Source organism: Amblyomma americanum, chromosome 6 (genome assembly GCF_052857255.1).
Source record: "Amblyomma americanum isolate KBUSLIRL-KWMA chromosome 6, ASM5285725v1, whole genome shotgun sequence".
Lineage (NCBI taxonomy): Eukaryota > Metazoa > Arthropoda > Arachnida > Ixodida > Ixodidae > Amblyomma > Amblyomma americanum.
The window spans coordinates 7979469-7997537 of NC_135502.1; the positions used below are offsets into that span (position 1 = coordinate 7979469).

General features: G+C 45.9%; 1 protein-coding gene across 4 annotated transcripts in view; it reads right to left on the minus strand.

The window, feature by feature from the left end:
* Positions 1-18069, minus strand: part of LOC144136236 (uncharacterized) — a 554206-nt gene that overhangs the window by 429126 nt on the left and 107011 nt on the right. For all 4 annotated transcript variants that reach the window (XM_077668404.1, XM_077668403.1, XM_077668402.1 and 1 more), the window contains exons 2-6: positions 15393-15543; positions 10417-10537; positions 5127-5309; positions 2059-2178; positions 853-1070 (exon numbers count right to left, since the gene is read on the minus strand). In XM_077668404.1, coding sequence (XP_077524530.1) covers positions 853-1070; positions 2059-2178; positions 5127-5309; positions 10417-10537; positions 15393-15500 — 750 coding nt within the window. In that variant the 5' untranslated portion in view covers positions 15501-15543. The remainder of the gene's footprint in view (positions 1-852; positions 1071-2058; positions 2179-5126; positions 5310-10416; positions 10538-15392; positions 15544-18069) is intronic.

The following is an 18069-nucleotide window of genomic DNA, read 5'->3' on the forward strand; positions in this document are numbered from 1 at the left end:
GTGAATCACAGGAAAATAATAACAGTAATTATTTAATGCAATTATAGCTCATGTGCAAAACTAAAATGATTCCGACTAGGTTGAAATGGCCTTGGTAAGATTTAGTTAGGATTTATGATACAAACGTGCTGAATGTGAAGCAAGGGGCAACGCTACTCGATGCTACTGATCTGCAGCTTTTGCAATAGAAAATTTTGGGTGGTGCCATAGCATTAGCATGCATGCCCACTAGGCACAATTAAAATTTACAAACCACGTAGACAACTGTGAAGGTAGCATGCGCATTCCCACATTATAACCCTAATTCAGCCCACTCAGGAAAAACCATTGATATATGAACAACACAAAAGATTTCAAGTCTCTCACTTGAAGGCTTCAATGTGAGCACGAAGAGATGACACTCTATCAAACTGAACTGTTTTATTTAAAACGCGTTAATTTAATTCATTTAGAAGGCGCTCTGTCCCAGTGCACACTGCCTGCTCTTTTGTCTGCCCTGCTCTCTGCCTTCCTATACGCTGGTTTCACAAGTTACTCAGAGCTCAGCAACGCACGTGATGCCCTCTCTTTTGGATCTATGCACTACATGTACATACGAAAGGCTTTCTCAATCACAACATATCCTCATGAGTTCTCACACTGCTAATATAGCATTTGTGTACTTCTATAGCCATCAGATAGTGTCATAAAAAGGCTCACATATCATGAACTTCATTTCATTTGACAATGAGGAGAGGCTGAAGTCATAGACACCTGCACAAAAAGTTCAAGGCTTACGTAAAAAATTTCTCTGCTGGCGCTCACCACTAAGCAATGCACAAGTCCAAACAACACCCAATGAAGACCACCCACCTGCTCACATGCCCGTGAAGGAGGCGACGCCGACACTCTAATCCCGTCCCGAACAAACCAGCGGGGGCTCTCGGATGATGCGACTGGTGGCGACCGATTGTGGGCCAGGAACTCAAATTTGGACACCTTTTCAACAAAATCGACACTATTGTCCACGTCAAATGTTCCTGGGGTTGGCACACCAGGAGTTCCCGCAAAACGGCTAGGAGGTTCCGTGACTGCAATGGAGATTTTCAGTAATGATGATTAGTGTAAATAACATCCTACAACCCCTTTCTTGAGTTTGTGAAGTGTGCTCCACGCCCCAATTTTTCACAAAGCACACCTTTAGTAGCACATAGCCTCATTTGGCTGGCAACGTTTAAAATGAAACTCTGAGATCCATTCTACATCAATTTAATGCACAGGCTTTTCATTGACACAGGCCACGAGAAACAACCTGTGTAAATTAGTGTGTGTCGCACTGTCTACTGCAAGCACATTTGCCGGCTATTACTTTAACAAAGGTTTTTCTGCTCCATTGCATGCATTTGACTTTGACTTTGCTGTTGCCTTGTTATACCATATCTATGCAATGTAGTATCACAGGTAAAAAAAAAAGGGAAAGAAACTGGGCAGGGAGGCATGCTCAAGCTTTGCCCAACTTGAATATTGTTTCCAGTGTAAGTACTGCAAAACACTTCAGCAGGCTTTGCACAAATTGTGTACAAAATCTGAACCAAGCAGTAAACAGCAGTGAACAGCAAGTTGAAAACCGCAAACAATATATGTGCAAGAGATGTGTCCGTGTATTAATATGCATATCTCTTTTGTTTTAATGAACACGATTGTCCTATCCCTATCACACAAGCATATTTGGGTGCTGAAAATTTATGCATGCTGTTAAAGGTATTCAGCACATATATTTGTTGCACCCATTTCCAAATACATTTTTATTCCCCATGTAGGACCATGCCACCAAAGTGACACCTTGTGAGGTATGCTCAATGAAAGTGACATTAAATTTGCTCACGTGACAGGTGCATTACAATCACAGCCTCGTCTCAAATTACGAATATAAAAAAACATTAAAGAGGCTCAAGTGCGCCACTAATGCATTCTAGATGCCATACAGCAGGGGCTAAGTAGTGTGATGCTTTTCAAAGCCAACTTTGACATCATATTTGAAGTCATATATGGTCTAAAAATCTCTCGGCGGTAATTCACCTGGACGAAAGCTATTTGACACAGGCCTCATGTTTGGCAGGGCTTCTTTCTTCAGGTTCTGGGCTTCTTCAGGATGATTGAAGCGAAAGAAGTTTGATCTTCCGATGCAGATCATGCAGCCTGCAAAGACCACCACAAACAAAGGAAACAAGCATAAATATTACCAGATAATGAAGGTTAGTATGAGTAGCGTGTGAGCACTGTCCTTCATGCTACATGTTGATCTTGTCCTAATACAAACTGCAAAAGTCATCTCAAAATAAAACAGCATATAGAACACACACACAATGGAAACTGGAGTTTAGAGCTTGGCTTGTGTAAACCCTCTAGTGCCATGCGCCACCACTTTGTGAAGCCCTCTGTCATTATCTATAACATTACAAAAAACTAGAACAGGCTCCAACAGCACCAGAAAACACCCTCTAAAAAGCCACAGAAATAATGAAACTGTTTTACATTCACAAAGCTACAACAAAGCAAATGACAAGTCAAATAAAGCAACTAAAGTGTGTAGGAAAACATTCTTCAACTTAGCTCTACAACTCAGGAGGATGTGACTGCTAGCAGAGCTATTTCATAAGATCACAACATAATAGGGTCACTGTGAAAACAACAAAAAGTGAGAAGAAAAAAGCAAATGATTTCAGACTTTCAGTAAACATACAAAAGGCAGCCCGAAAAGAATGAGGCAGGAAATAAAGTCATGCTTGTACAATTCTCAAGTTCAAAGTGAGTGGGTGAGTGGACTGCAGATACTCACAGTTGTCTTCCTCGTTCGGAGACGTGGAACAGAAACATGGAACAACTGTTGTAGCTTTAGAATGCTGTTATCTCACAAAGCTCTCAAAGACGAGCACAGCAACACACAAGTAAAGCCCTTTAAGGAAAAGTCAGTTGCCAAAACCTCCACTTCACTCACACAGACTCAGACAAGGTCCCTCAAGATGAATCACTAAGCCAAATGCTTGAGACTTTTCTTTTCTACTCCCCCAAAAATAAGCAATGGCAAAAAAAAAAGATTGCATGCAAACCTATAGTCAGCGCTCAACAGATGAATGAAGCCTTCTAGTGGAACTTCCACTGACTAGAGAGTAATGTAAGAGCCACTGAGGAAGAGGTCAAAGGCCATGCCAGCCCACTTGTACACCATGTGTTTCCTCTTCTACATTCTTAATCTAATGCTTCGAAACTGTTCAGCTGCACAACACTCATCACGAAATATTTGCATCACAGTTAGCCATGTTTTTAGATGAGAGCAAAAGAAACAACCACAGCATGCCCTACTAAATCTGAATGCAAGCTTATTTGTGCTATGCAATGGATCCAGCCTCTGCAACATCACAATGCACCTCTCTATTGCCTCCACTCCAAATTCTTTTCCCTGAACAGACCTGCATTGATTGGTACTAAGACAAAGGTGCCGATACCATGCTAAACATTGTGGACAAAGCTGAGAACTTGGAGATCACTGGCTGAATAGTTTCACTTATGCGGAAAAACCACAGGAGGAAAAAAGACGACAGAATGCCAAAGCACATGCTTATCTGTTATGCAGAGCAAGAAGTATTTTTCAATTTCTTGATGTACAAAAGATGATGTGCATCTTGACGTCCAACTTGTGGCCAGAAGTTAGTGACAGGATTCAAACTTTCAGATAAATTTTCTTAACTGCACACAGTATAAAGCACATTTATGTACCAAACCAGCAACATTTTGCAGTCTAAGCCAGTTTTGTAGCCTTTCACCATAACAGCTTGTCAACTTTAAATGCGACAGTTAAGACGAAATTTTCAAAAGTTAGAGGTGCAAACAAGAAAATTCATTATGTGTACTAAAGGAGAAGTTGCTTGCAGGTAGAGAAATCAAATTTGAGGATGCCGGTTTCATTTACACTCAGCTGAAAACCAGTTCTCTGCTAACAAGCAGTAATAATGAAGCAAATTTACCGTTTCTCTCTCATTTGTGCAGTTCAACCATTCATTTCATTGGTATATTGTAGCATCCCTGACCTGACCAATTGATGCTACATTCATTTCACCAGCAGTATCATCACACAGTAGGATGCATAAGCTGTTTTACCATCACACGGTAACAGCAAATTACTAGCCATGGAGGCATAAAGGGAAAAAGCAATATTTGACTTGGTTACAAATATAATGGCCTGCTGGTGCAAAAAGGAAAAAGAAGGCCATACAATGCTATCTGCAGAATTTATAACTGTGGCACTGTCTACATATTACATACTTATACGAGCAATGAGAGTGAGATTTAAAAGAAATAATTTGAGAGGACACTTAAACCCCGCCTTAAGGGTACGACACAATAGCATAATGGGTTTATTCCCACATATGCAGAATTGGTCATTCTCTACTTTGCATTCTTAGATCCCTAGGAGTCCTCATACCCTCCTGGTGCAGTGGTGCAGCGGTTAAGCGATGTGCCACTACACTGTGATGGCAGGTGATCCCAGTGGTGCACCTTGTGCAACCCAGGTTGCTCTTCTCAAGCAGCCAATCATTAATTTAACTGCCACCCGCCACAGTGGACAGTTTGCTCACTATCCAGTGGGCAGGTTGTGATGGCATCGTCCAGTGACCTAGGTGGCCCACCTGCCTCATAGGTTACTCTCTGGGCACCACCTGCCAGAGTCATGCTCTTGATTTTTCGCTCACAATGCCGACAACGCCGGCATTGTTTTTTTCTGGATTTTCATCTTGACGCTGTCACGTTAGAATGTTTCCACAGCAGCTAAACAAAGCCTCATAGCAAGAATAACATCAGCAAAGAAAGCGAGCAAGCACCATTCTCCTCTTTATGATGCTAATATTCTGATCAATAGGCCTTTGCAATAAAAAGGGTGCACAGTAAAGCGTGCTGCGCCATTACTAGCACTCACCCAATTTTAAATGGCCCTTAGCATGAAAGGTGAACAAAACCCTACACTTATTACAATTAGGCTCTTGTGCAACGTCACATGATGAAGACTGTTACAGGTGTCTTTAGTCAAAATCTATGCATGCATCAGAGGAAAAAGAAGGTATGAATGCATTAAAGTTTCCGAAACATACCTTGGTGTAGTCTGGATGGCTCAGTGACTGCCATGCCATCAATGGAAATCATGTTCTTCATGGGATGGAGAGTAACCTTGCCGCTCTCATTCTGTATATAGCAGTGCTCGGCCTCAACACCTGGGCCTTGAACAACAATGTCCTGTGGCACAGGGGCATTATTCCTTCCAATTCTTGTCTTTCCTAAATATAGAAAAAGGCACACAAATATAAACAGATGCAATTATGGGTCGCATAAAAAAATTTGAAGTAAATACAAAAACATTGTGATGACTCGTGTAAGAGACTGAGGAGTGTGTTTTGCACATGCTAAACTTTGCATTAAGAAAGCTGGTTGGCTGTACAAAAACACTGCCTTTGAAGTAGTACACTTTATCTGATATAAGCAAAACAATATTTACCATTAGAAGATCGTTAAGACAAGTGAGAGCTTTAACTCATGCTCAACTACAGTTTTCCAGATCGAATATAGAGGAAAAACAGATATGCTCTCATTATGCAAGAAAAACGTTCACTGATTTCGATAAAATCTGTCACATATGAAAGCAAAAGTTGAGAAGTGGTAAATAATAAAAAGATTTTGGCGCCTAGTCAAAATTTATTGACAATTTACAAATTCCCAATATTTCATTCACTACAGATTACCATGCATCATCATGCGACTGTTCTCATTTAAACTGTTTCAATGACAGCTTGCATAGAACATCCATAAACAGTCAAGGAAAGAAAGGGTGACTATGCATCATTATAACGCGACCTTGTTTCCTTCTTACCCACCTATTCAAACAGCAGTCACTCATTGAACTGTGAAAGCACTCAAATCCTCTTTAAGAGAAATTTATGACTACGGGCGAGGCGCAGGTTTTCGTTTTAAGCCCTCGTGTGGAAGACTTCCAGGTCAGTGGCCGCAAACCATAGATGTAAGAAGAGGGAAGGGTCCCCAGGGAGCGATTAACATTCTTCCGTGTCTGTTGGATGTGCCAGGACTCAAGTAGAACCCTCCTGCGCAGGTTAGCTTCGGTTTAAAGTACAATAGTGCCGTCAAAGTCAATTCGGAGGTCGCATGCCTCACAGTGTTCTGCCACAGTTGGCCGAACACTGTGAGGCATGCGCTGGGAAATTAAATTCCCCAACCAAACAGACTTCTGTCAAATGTCTTCTTTTGAGTGTATGAATATCTCGCAGACAAATATTTCCATTCAAAAGTGCTGTCTTGCAAAAAGCGAAACGATAAGCCTTGGTTCAATCGGGATAACCGTGCACTGGTCAACAATAAGCGGCACATTTTTTCATCTCATACTCAAAAAATGCATGCGTGCATACGTCTCAAGCACTGAAGGTCCTCTCACGTGATATTAGAGCTAAAGTAAATGTTCAAAAAGATAAACAGATAACGGAACCGTAATGAGCTATGAAGGTTTTTAAAATCACAGGGAGGAGAACAAGTGGACGTTCCACACCTATCAGTTGATGGAGTTGACATTACTAATGATTACGGCTAGGCTCGTTGTTTCAACTGCTATTTTTTATCTGCTTTTAACGCTCCTTTTGTGCAGAACTTCATGAAACCACTCAAGTTAGTTCTGTACGTATGCCGCTGATCACTGTTACATATAACAACATTTTAAAGCAACTATAAGCACTTAATGTTCAAACCACTAACGGTCCTGATCATATCCCATCCTTTGTTTTGAAAGCATGCACTGAAGCTGTAGCTCATTTTTTGGTTATGCTGTATACAGTTGGACTCTTCTCCCTGCACAGTGGAAAATTGCAGACACTGTTCCAATCCACAAAAGCGGCCGGAAGCTGTAGTTTCAAATTACCGAGCGTTTTCCTGCACAAGCGTAAGCTGCAAAATACAAGAGCGCTTCATTTACAGTGCCATTTTGTAGCATTTGAAAAGTATTAATTTCTTTACAAAAGTACAGCATGGCTTTAGATTTGGTCTTTCATGTACCACACAGCTGCTGAAATTCAGTCATGACTATTTTTACGCCATGACTGTGGTAATCATCTTGACTGGATTTCTTTTTAGTTAAAAAAAAGCGTTTGACTGCATACCACATATTCTGTTACTGCATAAACTAGCTTCCCTTGGGATACACCCCGCGGTGGTTGGATGGGTCCGAGGCTACCTTTGTGTTAGATCTCAATTTCTGTTAGATCTCAATACATCTTAATTAATGGTGCTACATTCCGCTCTGCAGATGTTGCACGCAATATTCCTCAGAGGTCATCTGTTTTGAGACCTCTGTTGTTTTTAATTTATATTAATGATATTATTCAGAATATTTCATGCAAAATCTGTTTGTACGCAGATGACTGCATCTGTACAGCCCCCCCTTCAGAGGATATGATTCTCACGCTCTACAGCACAATCTAGAGCCACTTTGTCACCAATGACTGCGATTTTCAACACAGCATTTCAGCAATAAAGGAATCTTTCGGTTGGGAACTACTCTGTACCAGGCACCTGCACAGTAAAGTAGAAATGTTTTACCACATCTATTTGAGAAAAACAGGGACCAATAAATCTCTGTATATGTTCAGCTCCCACATTTTATATCCCCACATTGTGATCAAGTTTTTAATGTGCATGAAATCTGATGCCAAACCAACGCTTATCAGAACTCTTTTTCTTTCCTCACATCATACCTGTGTGAAACAAACTACCAAAAAACATGGTCAACTACACACCTGTGGAAGTGTTTATTCATTTCTGCTTAAATTCATTTTATCTTAATATTGTCTCACCCAATGTACACAAGTGTGCGCATTTTTTTTTTTTTTCCAGTTCTGTACTTGGCTGTTTTATGTGTTGTGCGAACATCTCAGGACCTGACTACGGCATTTGTCATGTTTTCTTGCTTTGTACATCCCCCCTGCAATAATGCTTTCGTGGCACTACAGATATCGTTGAATATTTTTTAAAAAACTCTGTTTCTATGAACTTGCCTTGTACATGTCCCTCCAATATGAAGGGGAATGAAGTTTGGACCTTCAATTAATGATTACTCCATAATTACACGTGATAAACACATTTTTTCCTGTTTCCTAATTAGTTTTCCCCTTAACATATAATTTCCATAAGCCATTTCCAACTTCAGCAGAGAAATAACCCAAACAATTCGTCTTTTTGTGCAAACAGGTTGTTCCCATTCATAACGGAAGAACCTGTACATCTGAGCTAAAGCTCCCTCATAACATTATTACTTAAAAGCTTTTTTTTTTAATGCTACCTAAGATGAGACGACCAGGCAGCTGCACAGTCAAGACAAAACACTAGTGGTCCATTTTCTGACCTAATATTCAAAGACGAAAGTTCTTTTTCTCATTACAAAACTGTGCTAAAGACAATTTAAAAAGAAAAGTATATCAGATACAAATGCTCTAGAGGCAGGGAATAGAGACTGTTGTGTCAAAAGTCAGCCTCTTTAAAGCGACAGTCAATGAAAGGTGCTCCAAAGGTTGCACACTGAAAAAAGGCCTAAATGCCATTGTGTTTTACAACTTCCCTTTATGGCTTGCAAATTTTACCGTGAAAACTGTAATAGCCTTGTTCAAGCCATTTAATAGAAGCCATTTAGGGGGTACAACGGCAGCCGTGTAACGCATTAGGTACACACGTAACGCATTCTGCAGGACACCACCGCCCCGTACCTGAAAGCACGATAGAGGTATCCACTGACCCAGGAAGCCAGTTCTCCTCAAAATTAACTAAGCCTAAAGACTGAGGATCCAGTGAATACCTCAATCGCGCTGTGAGTTGGCGGTGGTGTCCACCTACAAATTGAGGCAGTTATGCGCCTTTTCTTCTCGCAAAACCAACGGAGGATTTAGACTGCGACTAAGACAACACTGGGAACTAGACTATTTTCTTCGTGCAAGCGTCCATGAAGTGTGCCGGGAACGCGATCGAAATGAAGACCGCAAGCGGAAGAAGGCTGGGCTGCCAGCGTCATGAACCTTCGAGACAATAACGTTTGAGTGCAGTGGGGCTTAATTGCGAGCGCCCATGGACCTGCATGCCCAAATTCACCTGTGTGCAATAAGTTTCCACCACCACCACGAGTATGCACGTAAGCCTATAGGCGCCAAAACGAGCTTGTGGAACGCCCAACCGGGCAGTCATCTGTGAAACGTCAAAATGGTCTGCCACTCCAGGCCTCTCGGCCTCTAATGTCCATCAGCTTTCCGTATTCTGTAAATTCCTGTAACCGCCGAGGACACGCGACCAGAGGCAGCGGAAAACGCGAATCAGGATCGCGAAGCTGCATAACTGCCGTGTGTGACGTGCGCGTGACGTCACCATTGCCACACCTGTGGGCACATTGCGCAAAGCGGAAAGAAACGCGGAACAGAAGTCGTTTTCGAATTGCGATTAAAGAAACTTCTAACATATCCACATTCATTAATTTTTTTCTTCACCACTGAGCACGTCTAGCAGCTGAAGTAGAAGTAATCTGAATTTGATTAAGGGCATCAGGACCGGGGTTATGACCGTTGTCGGCAACCGTTCGCCGTTCCATCCTTCCACACGTTACGCCTGTAAATCATGCTTTTCTGCACATAGACTAATCCGGTGGAAAAGCCCACTTTACGCTGCACAAATTGCATGCACGGAGCGTTTACTGCTAGGCCACGGCTTCGATCGGCAACAGTGTTAGCAATGCTCCTATGAGCAAAACCTGAGGCAGTGTTGGCGGATATATTTTTAAATCCCTTGCCGCGCCTGTGTTGCTGCGCTCTTGCAGAGCCCTAGCACCGCCCCTACCAATTCGCTTTACTGTGGGTGTCCCTGTTTTTGGCCCCAAGTGATATGAAGTGCACTTAACACGTGTGGCGTGAGGAGCACAATGGCATATCCCGACATCGCTTTCTTTCTTCTTCTTTCCGGCGGAGGAGGAGGAGGGGGGGGGGGTGCGACGGGGCAAGAGAGAGGCGCCCATTAAAAATTTTCGGGGGGTGCCTTGAAGGACAGGCCGTCCGAAAGTGCTCGCTACTGTGCTAGTCGGTGATCATTCATGATGGGGGGTTGCTCCGCCTGGAAAGTACGCACACACAGCAAAGACGGACAGTACAATGCGCCTCTCGCAACTAAACTTTTCCGCACACAAGTGCCGCCCGTGCTGCAACGTACATAGTAATCGCGCGTGAAGCTTCGATATAATTTATAGTTGCGAATGACGCACTGCACTTCGTTGTGCGTCTGGAGCCGTGCACCCACCGCGACCGCAGGCAGCCCCTGTGGCGGCCAACACCGCCAGGTGCAGGAGAGACAACCCACCTTCGGGCAGAGGGTGGATGGTGACGGACGTGCTGAGCCGGCCTCCGCCCAGGCTCACCAGGTGCGGCTTCTCCTGCTGCAGCCGGACCGCGTGGCTCGTCTCGATCACCTCCAGGCCGTTCTGCAAATGCGAGGTCTTTTATTTTCTCCGGCGTCCTTTCCAATGCGAAAAGAAAACAAACGGTCAGACCGCGCCGTGCTCAACGGCGATCGCAAGGACGCAGAGGGAGCGTAACGAAACTCTTCGTCCCGGTCTCGCATCCGCGGCCTTGGTATACGCGGCTACACAGCGTTAGTTAACACATCTTTGTACCTCCCATGGCTCTTAGTACGAACAGTGCTGTTCAAGGATTATACAGGCTGTTCCGCCTAAGACTTTACCCAATTTTTTTTAATTCGTTTTTTCAGTTAGAAGAGTGCTTCCTTCGGCATAGAATTGTCGGCGGTGTAGTACGCCAGAATGCAGCTATGGCGCGCTAACTAGCACGCTGGTTAACTAATATTCCATAGTTAACTATTTAACTTTTACTTTTAGGCTCCTTAATTAAAGAGGCGTGTAGTCTACTGTAAGTGCTATCCGTATCAGTTTTCATAACTTCGAAAGCGCGGTTACCCTCGGCACTGTGGCCCAACAAATTTTGGCTACATCGCGCCAAAATACATGCGTTATAGAGAAACCTGCAGGCAAAGCAGCCTCTCCAGTGTCCGCAACTCCTCGTAATAGCCGAAATTTGCTGCGGCGCAGCGCCGAGGGCAACCATGTTTTCGAAATTCTAAAAACTGACAGGGATATTACTTACGATGAGCTACACGCCTCTCAATAATTAAGGAGCCTAAAAGTAAAAGTTAAAACTTTAACTATACAATATTAGTTGCCAGCCTGCTAGTTAGCACGTCTTAGCTGCATTCTGGCGTAGTACGCCGCTGACAATGTTATGTCGAAAAAAGCGCTCTTCTAAGTCAAAAAACCTATTTTCAAAAATTGTGTCAAATCTTAAATTGAACAAGCTGTATATGCGCTCCATAGTGTAAACGACGCAGATCAGGAGGTACCGAATACCGCGCGAAGAAACGCGCTCTATTTCATTTTCCGTACGCGCTGCGTCATGCCCACCGTATGGTCCCTATATCCACCCTACTGGTTAACTAGGGAAAAAAATTAACGGTGGTTTAGCTTTGAGCGACGTCACGCGGCCAGCCTTCGCAAGCCAAGTGCTCATGACGACGCTCCCTCCCCCGTTTTCCGCTCTCCGGCTAAGACCCCAATGTTTTGATGTCTGTATGTTTTAGTGCGAGTGTCTGCGCGGCCCATGGCGCGGACGTCTAGAGCAAGGAGGCTGGTCTACAGTCATTTTTGCACGCTATAGTCCGCGCATACGCGCGCGCAGTGCTGATAGATATCCCCGCAAGCTATCACGTGGTGTGAATACGTGGGGGACCAACTCTCTTCTTTTTACTTTTTATGACTAGGCTTGAATGTTACCGCCTGACGCTTCCTCCCGAGTTTGTTTTTCTTTTTCCTCCATGCTCCGAGGCCACTTGGCCCATACATGACAGCGACACCTGCCACAGCACCCGTCCAGATAGCGACAGAGACGCATATGCTTTCGGTTCCGCGCCAATAAACGCCGCTGCAGAGCACGTTCTGCGTCGCCTCGCCGAAGTAGCGATGGCCACGGAACGCCGCCCAAGCCGTCGCGTAGCGAAGGCCGTAAACTTCGCCCACCGCGGCCGACTTTGCTGTCGCTGATTCGGCCCGCCGTGTAGAGAATGTGTCGAGGATGACTTCTTGCAGGGCCGTAGCTCGTGCATGCACGCAGTATGTGCTGGATTGAAGCCGACGTTGCCCGAGGCGGCGCCCGCGCAGCAACTGCATGCGCTCTCGGCGCTAACAGGCAAGCAGGATCTGCAAAAGCCGGCCCGCAGCAGACAGGCCGCGAGTCGGCACGAAAGCCTAAAACGCGGGCGGCAGGCAGTCAACCCTCTCGTCTTGTGGGAGCAGTCCCTCGGCGCCGGCCAAGAGAGACGGCGGAGATCATTAGCGCGCGGCCGCCCTAATGCAACAGGCGCCCCCCGCCATCTCGACACCGCGCCGCAGCAAAACCGCGCACTGGGACCCGCAGAAGCGAGAGAATCGCTTCCTGTCGCCGCGAGCTCCGTAATGAGCGCTAACCGCCGACTGCCCCAGTTCAGCTACAGCCTAACCCGCTCTACAGCTGCTCGGTGTCTCGGCTTTCGCAGAGACGTCCCAGGGCCGCTTCAAGGGGACCCACTCGAGGCGACTGTTTCTTCCCCGGTCCTTCAACGCGGCACTTGTGTTGCCCCGTCCTTGCGGGCACAGCCGTTCTCGCCCTCGTTTCATTCGCGCCGCGGCGTGTTAAGAACTGCCGGGGCGACACTGGCTCTCTCGGCAGAAAAACTGTCTGGACGGGCACTGGGTCCATGGCGGAATGCTGTCGAGCTGAAACAGTTTGCGTAACAGCAGGAAGAGAGTGAACACACCCACGCGTACATGAGCTAGCACGAACGTCATAGAAAGGCTTAACACGCGTCTCAGGGAGAAATGTGCAGGACGACGCAAAGCGACAGCAGGTGCAAATGATGCGCACTAGGTTTTCTCCACATACGCTTCGTGGCTCCATGTGCACTACTTGGGCTGTTATGCGGCCGGGCGCCCCACCCTGGCCGCTTTAACAGTGTGCCGTGCGCGGATTTGTATACACCAGAGACTCAGGAATAGGGGCTGTAAGGGGGGCGTTCGCCCCCCCCCCCCCCCTCCCAAATCTGCGACTGCTTGCACTAAGATTATATTCCTGAAAAACGCTTGAATTTTAGGTCATTATTAATGCAATGCTCGGTGGGGCTGAGCTAGTTGGCTTCATAGCCAGTCGTGAAGCATTGGAGTAACCTAAACCAAGCATGTCTCAATAGAAGTCGTCGACTGACTGACCCCTGTTCATGATCATGATTAGCAGAAATGAAAAAGACTATGAGCAAACTTCTTTTAATGCAGTCGACCACTCCTCGTGCAGACACCTTTACAAGCTACCCATTGCAATTTAAGTTTTATATTCATTAGCAAATAATATTTTGAGCAGTGAAAAATAAAAATGTAAAGAAAGAAAGTAAATCAAATAGAATAAATCTTTAAATTAAACATGCAATAAATAAACAGATAACTGGATAACTGAACACGCTCGAAGTCTCACCCCCCCCCCCCCCCCCCCCGCTCAAAAAACAAAAAGATTCCGGAGCTATTGGCATATACAGTGCATTTTCATGCTGTGTAAATATCGGCAGTGGTATTCCTAGCGCGCGGTTAAAACTTGTTTAACTTTTGCATTTTGTAAATAGTATGCATAGACCCCCCCCCCCCCTTTTCTCATTTTTTTTCTCGCTATCGCTCCCCTTTGTACTTCTCACTATCCTCTCCCTCACTATCCTCCCGCAGCTCCGGTTCTTGAAAGATATAGCAATTGCCGTGCCCCCCCCCCCCCCCCCGCCAACATTCTTTTCTCCCTGTATTTTCATATCAATTCACAACTACTACTACGTTGTGGCATTTGAAGAAGTCGTCAACGCCCGATTTTTGAATAAGAAAACAGCTTATAAAGGTACCTTTAAGTGCGTTGAGGAACCTTATACTAGCCATGAAATATTAAACGGGCTCTGAAACACCTTCTGAGGAGACTACATAAACTCGCTCAATCACTGCGTTCTGTTGTCACGAACATTTGAGCTAAATAATACGCTCCTACAGGCAACAGAAGACCTACAATCATGCGCGAAAGTTGCCGAGCCCTTTCCGGCGACGTTTTCATGCTCGCGACCTACTCCTTTTCACGATCCTGCGCATACGCGGCTGAAGAGATGGCTATTAGTTCGATTCTTCCAGACGTCACGTAGCTACCATGGCAGCGGCCAGTCAGTCGCGCCGCTATATCCGATTCACACGACGGACCGTTCGCCCGCGGCCCGCGCATCACTTGTTCGTGCGTCCCCAAACTGATAGGCGTGCTGTCGGCCCGCGGACTGTACAAGAAAGGAAGTGCCTCTCCCCTCGCGGGAATTACCGGCGGCCGGCGAAGACGCGCGCGCTAGCTCTGGCAACCAGCGCTCTTGCCAATATTTCGGCTGCCGCATTTCGCTGAGTGGGGTTGAGCTTGCGCGCTGTTGTGACAAGCTGCACTGCGTTCGCTACCATGACAAATCGATCGACTGGGCTAGCAAGACGGGGGAGCGCCGGCCTTTCAGCGTGCAAGTGCATCGTGGAGAGTGACGAGAAGAGAGAGAGAGAGAAAAGCGCGAAGACACTGAGATTCAAATTTTGGCTACACATAACCCAGCTTCTATGGGGAACTCATGCTGAAGTTTGCGGTGCCGATTGCAGCGCCATAACACACTGCCTAGCGAGAAGAGCAAGCAGTTTTGAATAGTACTATTAGTACTTTTCCGCGCCACCTTCAGGCGCTTATTGGCGTGAGCCTCCGCGCTCTGTCGAAGGCGCACGTGCCGTGCGTCAGCTATCTGGGCTACGCCGAGAGAAGCTAGGCAATGAATGCTGTCAGCCAAACGCGGGTATCTAATCGCGCAGAATGTGTTCTCGCGTTTGCAGCGGCCCAAGCGGCTGACAAAACCAGTTTTGAGTCACCGAATGGAACAATTGCATGCAGTGCCACCTTGGCAGCGCAGGTTCCCCATACAAAGCGCCTTTAGAAAATTCTTTCCAAGGGATATTCGTGCAGCGGCGTCCTTTAACATCCCTTAACTGAGTGCCCGTTTCAAAGCCCATTTAAGTGAGTACAAAGTCATGTGACAACGCAACTTGAACTGCGCTGACTAACGAAGGCTGGACGGGTTCCCCCGAACCCAGTACTTGCTCTCCCCACGGCGCGTGGCGCAAGCTCTGTGGCTGAAGACAATATGGACGCATTTGTGCAGAAAAAAATAAAAATAAACGTAGATACACATCATACCTTGGGCGTCCTGGAGCGCTCGTTGGAGGCGGTGCCGTGATAGCTTCCGTTGAGGTGGTGCGGTGAGCTGTAGAGGTCCGACGAGTTGAGCAACCTGACTGACGCCATTGTCACGAGCTCCGGGTTGGCGTCAGCAACATAGTGACCTCATCTGCGAACAGGAGAGGCGGACGCGCTTCAACAATCGGCTCCGCGCCATCAGCGTGACCTTCTCAAAGAGCGGCTGGGCACATTCAATTCTGAACTGGGACGCGAAGACATTCGGACGCGCGAATGCCGAAAGAGGCGTGCTTCTGGCGACGAAACCACAGTTCCGCATCAGTGCCGTCCGAACGGCGAAACCTCACTCGGTATTTGCAGCAGCTGTACAGCTGGCTGAAACTTCGTGCGTGTAATCTAGGGTGCCTCCGTTTAGAATGACCACAACCACTGGTGGTTTGGAAGGCGGCCATTTTGCTTCACACGGATCGTACATCTGGCATGGACGTGAAACATACATTTCAACCTGACTGAAAGAGTACGTAGTACGTCTGCCAGTTCTCTCGAAGCCCGGACAGGTGTAAACGCAGTCTTTTGTAATATATCTGCTTCGGTACAGTTCTAGTCTGTAAAACACTGAACGACAAAGCTGAACACTGAGGCACAAGCGGCAAAGGTTCGTTCAGGGTACTGTTCAAAATGGACTCCCAATGGTGACAGAGCCATTTCGACTCTTCGTGGGTACTTGTGCGCCTGGCTAGGTCTCAGAACTGGGCCATAAACTCCTGTCTTTAATTAATAATATAAAATTATCCGCAATATTCCCAGGTACAACGTCATGTAATTCCCTGTCACACGAAATTAAATCACTGTCCAACAGCTCCATTCTTCTTAAGCGCATTAAAAAAATATTCGTCTTTAAAAATTTTGGGTTAACTTTAACGTATCATAATGCTATTTTTCGTTATTCTTCGCTATTGTTACACTCCGCTCATAACGCTCCTTGCTGTGCTCTGTACGGTTATTTTTTTGTTTCTTTACTAAGGATGTCGTTATTATTTATTTATTTTATGCATTATCCTACAGCGGCGTTAGGCATTACAGTAAGGGGGGGGGGGGGGTATATTACAAAGCAATATACGATCATAAATGTAGCAAATATCACAATGCCGCTTGACAATGCACGACTGCAGCACACAATTTTTCAACTCAAAACTCGGCAAACACAGGACAGCCATTTAGCTTACACACTGCTTTAAAAGAAATAATAGAAGAAAGAGGGCTCCAAAGGAGATAAAGCCCTAAGGGTTGAGTGTTAAAAAGAAAGCGTCATTGGATGAAATACAACCCACGGAAACTGGCAAAGTATTCCAGTCTTCCACCGTTTACGGAAAGAAAGAATGTTTAAAACAGTTAGTTTTACACTGAAATGGTTTACTGAGACCACTGCACATTCGTGTGAGCGGCCACTGCTTTTGTATTTGCTTAAACTACGTTACTTTGCATTAGGCGGTCCCCCTGGCGGTTTTTTTAACCGTGGGACCTTCTACAATACTAATTTCTTGTAAGGTGAAAAACCAGTCAAAAAGACGAGGGACAAGAAGGAGGAATGCACACAACGACGAATGGAGTGCTTATTTTACCTGCATTCTTGGTGCCCAATGAACGTGAAAGTTGAAACCTGAAACTATTTTAACCCGTCACAACGGTAGAGCAATTGACGGCGATTTAACGCAAGGCTAACCCCACCTGTAGCCAACAGCAACCTCAACTCAACTCGTCGGGTCGCTCTACACTATGCCAGGAGAGAGACAGAAAGTGCAGCGCAGAGCAGGCAGCCTAGAACAAGAGTCTGATGCGCGAGGCGTGACACTTTACGAACGATGAGAATGCAAAAATGCAGCACCGGTCTTTTCCTCGACACAAAGGCATGCATGGCCACCCTGTCGATCACGGTCGCTGCCCCATTTGCTCTTGCGCATATTGCTTTCCGCTCTGCAGCTGCCGCTCATGCCAGCCTTTGTTTAATTAAATACATTAGTAAACTTAATTTCCGTTCTTTCAGCTGTTATTTTCTGCGTAGTGGTATGCGACAAGTGACAACCCGTACATACGCCTTGGGGAAATCGTGACTGTCACTGTCATTATACATGTTCCTCACGAACAGCACCGATACAGGGCCGGTGTAATATAATGGTTGCTTTCCTTCGATCCCGTTCTTATCCACTTCCGCGCCTACTGGCTGATCACGCCGACAACCAGGACGTGGCGGCGTCTCCGTTAATGAGGAGGGGTTCAAAGGAATAGAACTGGAGCGGAATAAGTATATTATCTGTCCCAAGTGATGAGGCCAATCGCCTGCAGCGGATTCTGCCCTAACGACGGGCAGCCTCAACAGAAATCGGCTGTTGTCGCCAATGGCGACGCCCAGTTTATGGCGTTTAGGGAATGATAGAAGCGGAAGACAAAAACTGAGAAGAAAAAAAACCGATAAGCGCCACGAAAATCAAATAAAGTAAAGATCGGAAACGCGAATGCGTCATACAGCACGCACGCCAGTTCCCCGAGAGGGAGCCACACAAGCAGAAAAGAAAATAAAAAAAGGCTTTAAAGAAGGGGGATGAGGAAGCGGAGAAACACGTCGCGCGTTCTCTCCTTTCATTTTCACGCAGATATCCCCGGCCTTAAACTACCGCGC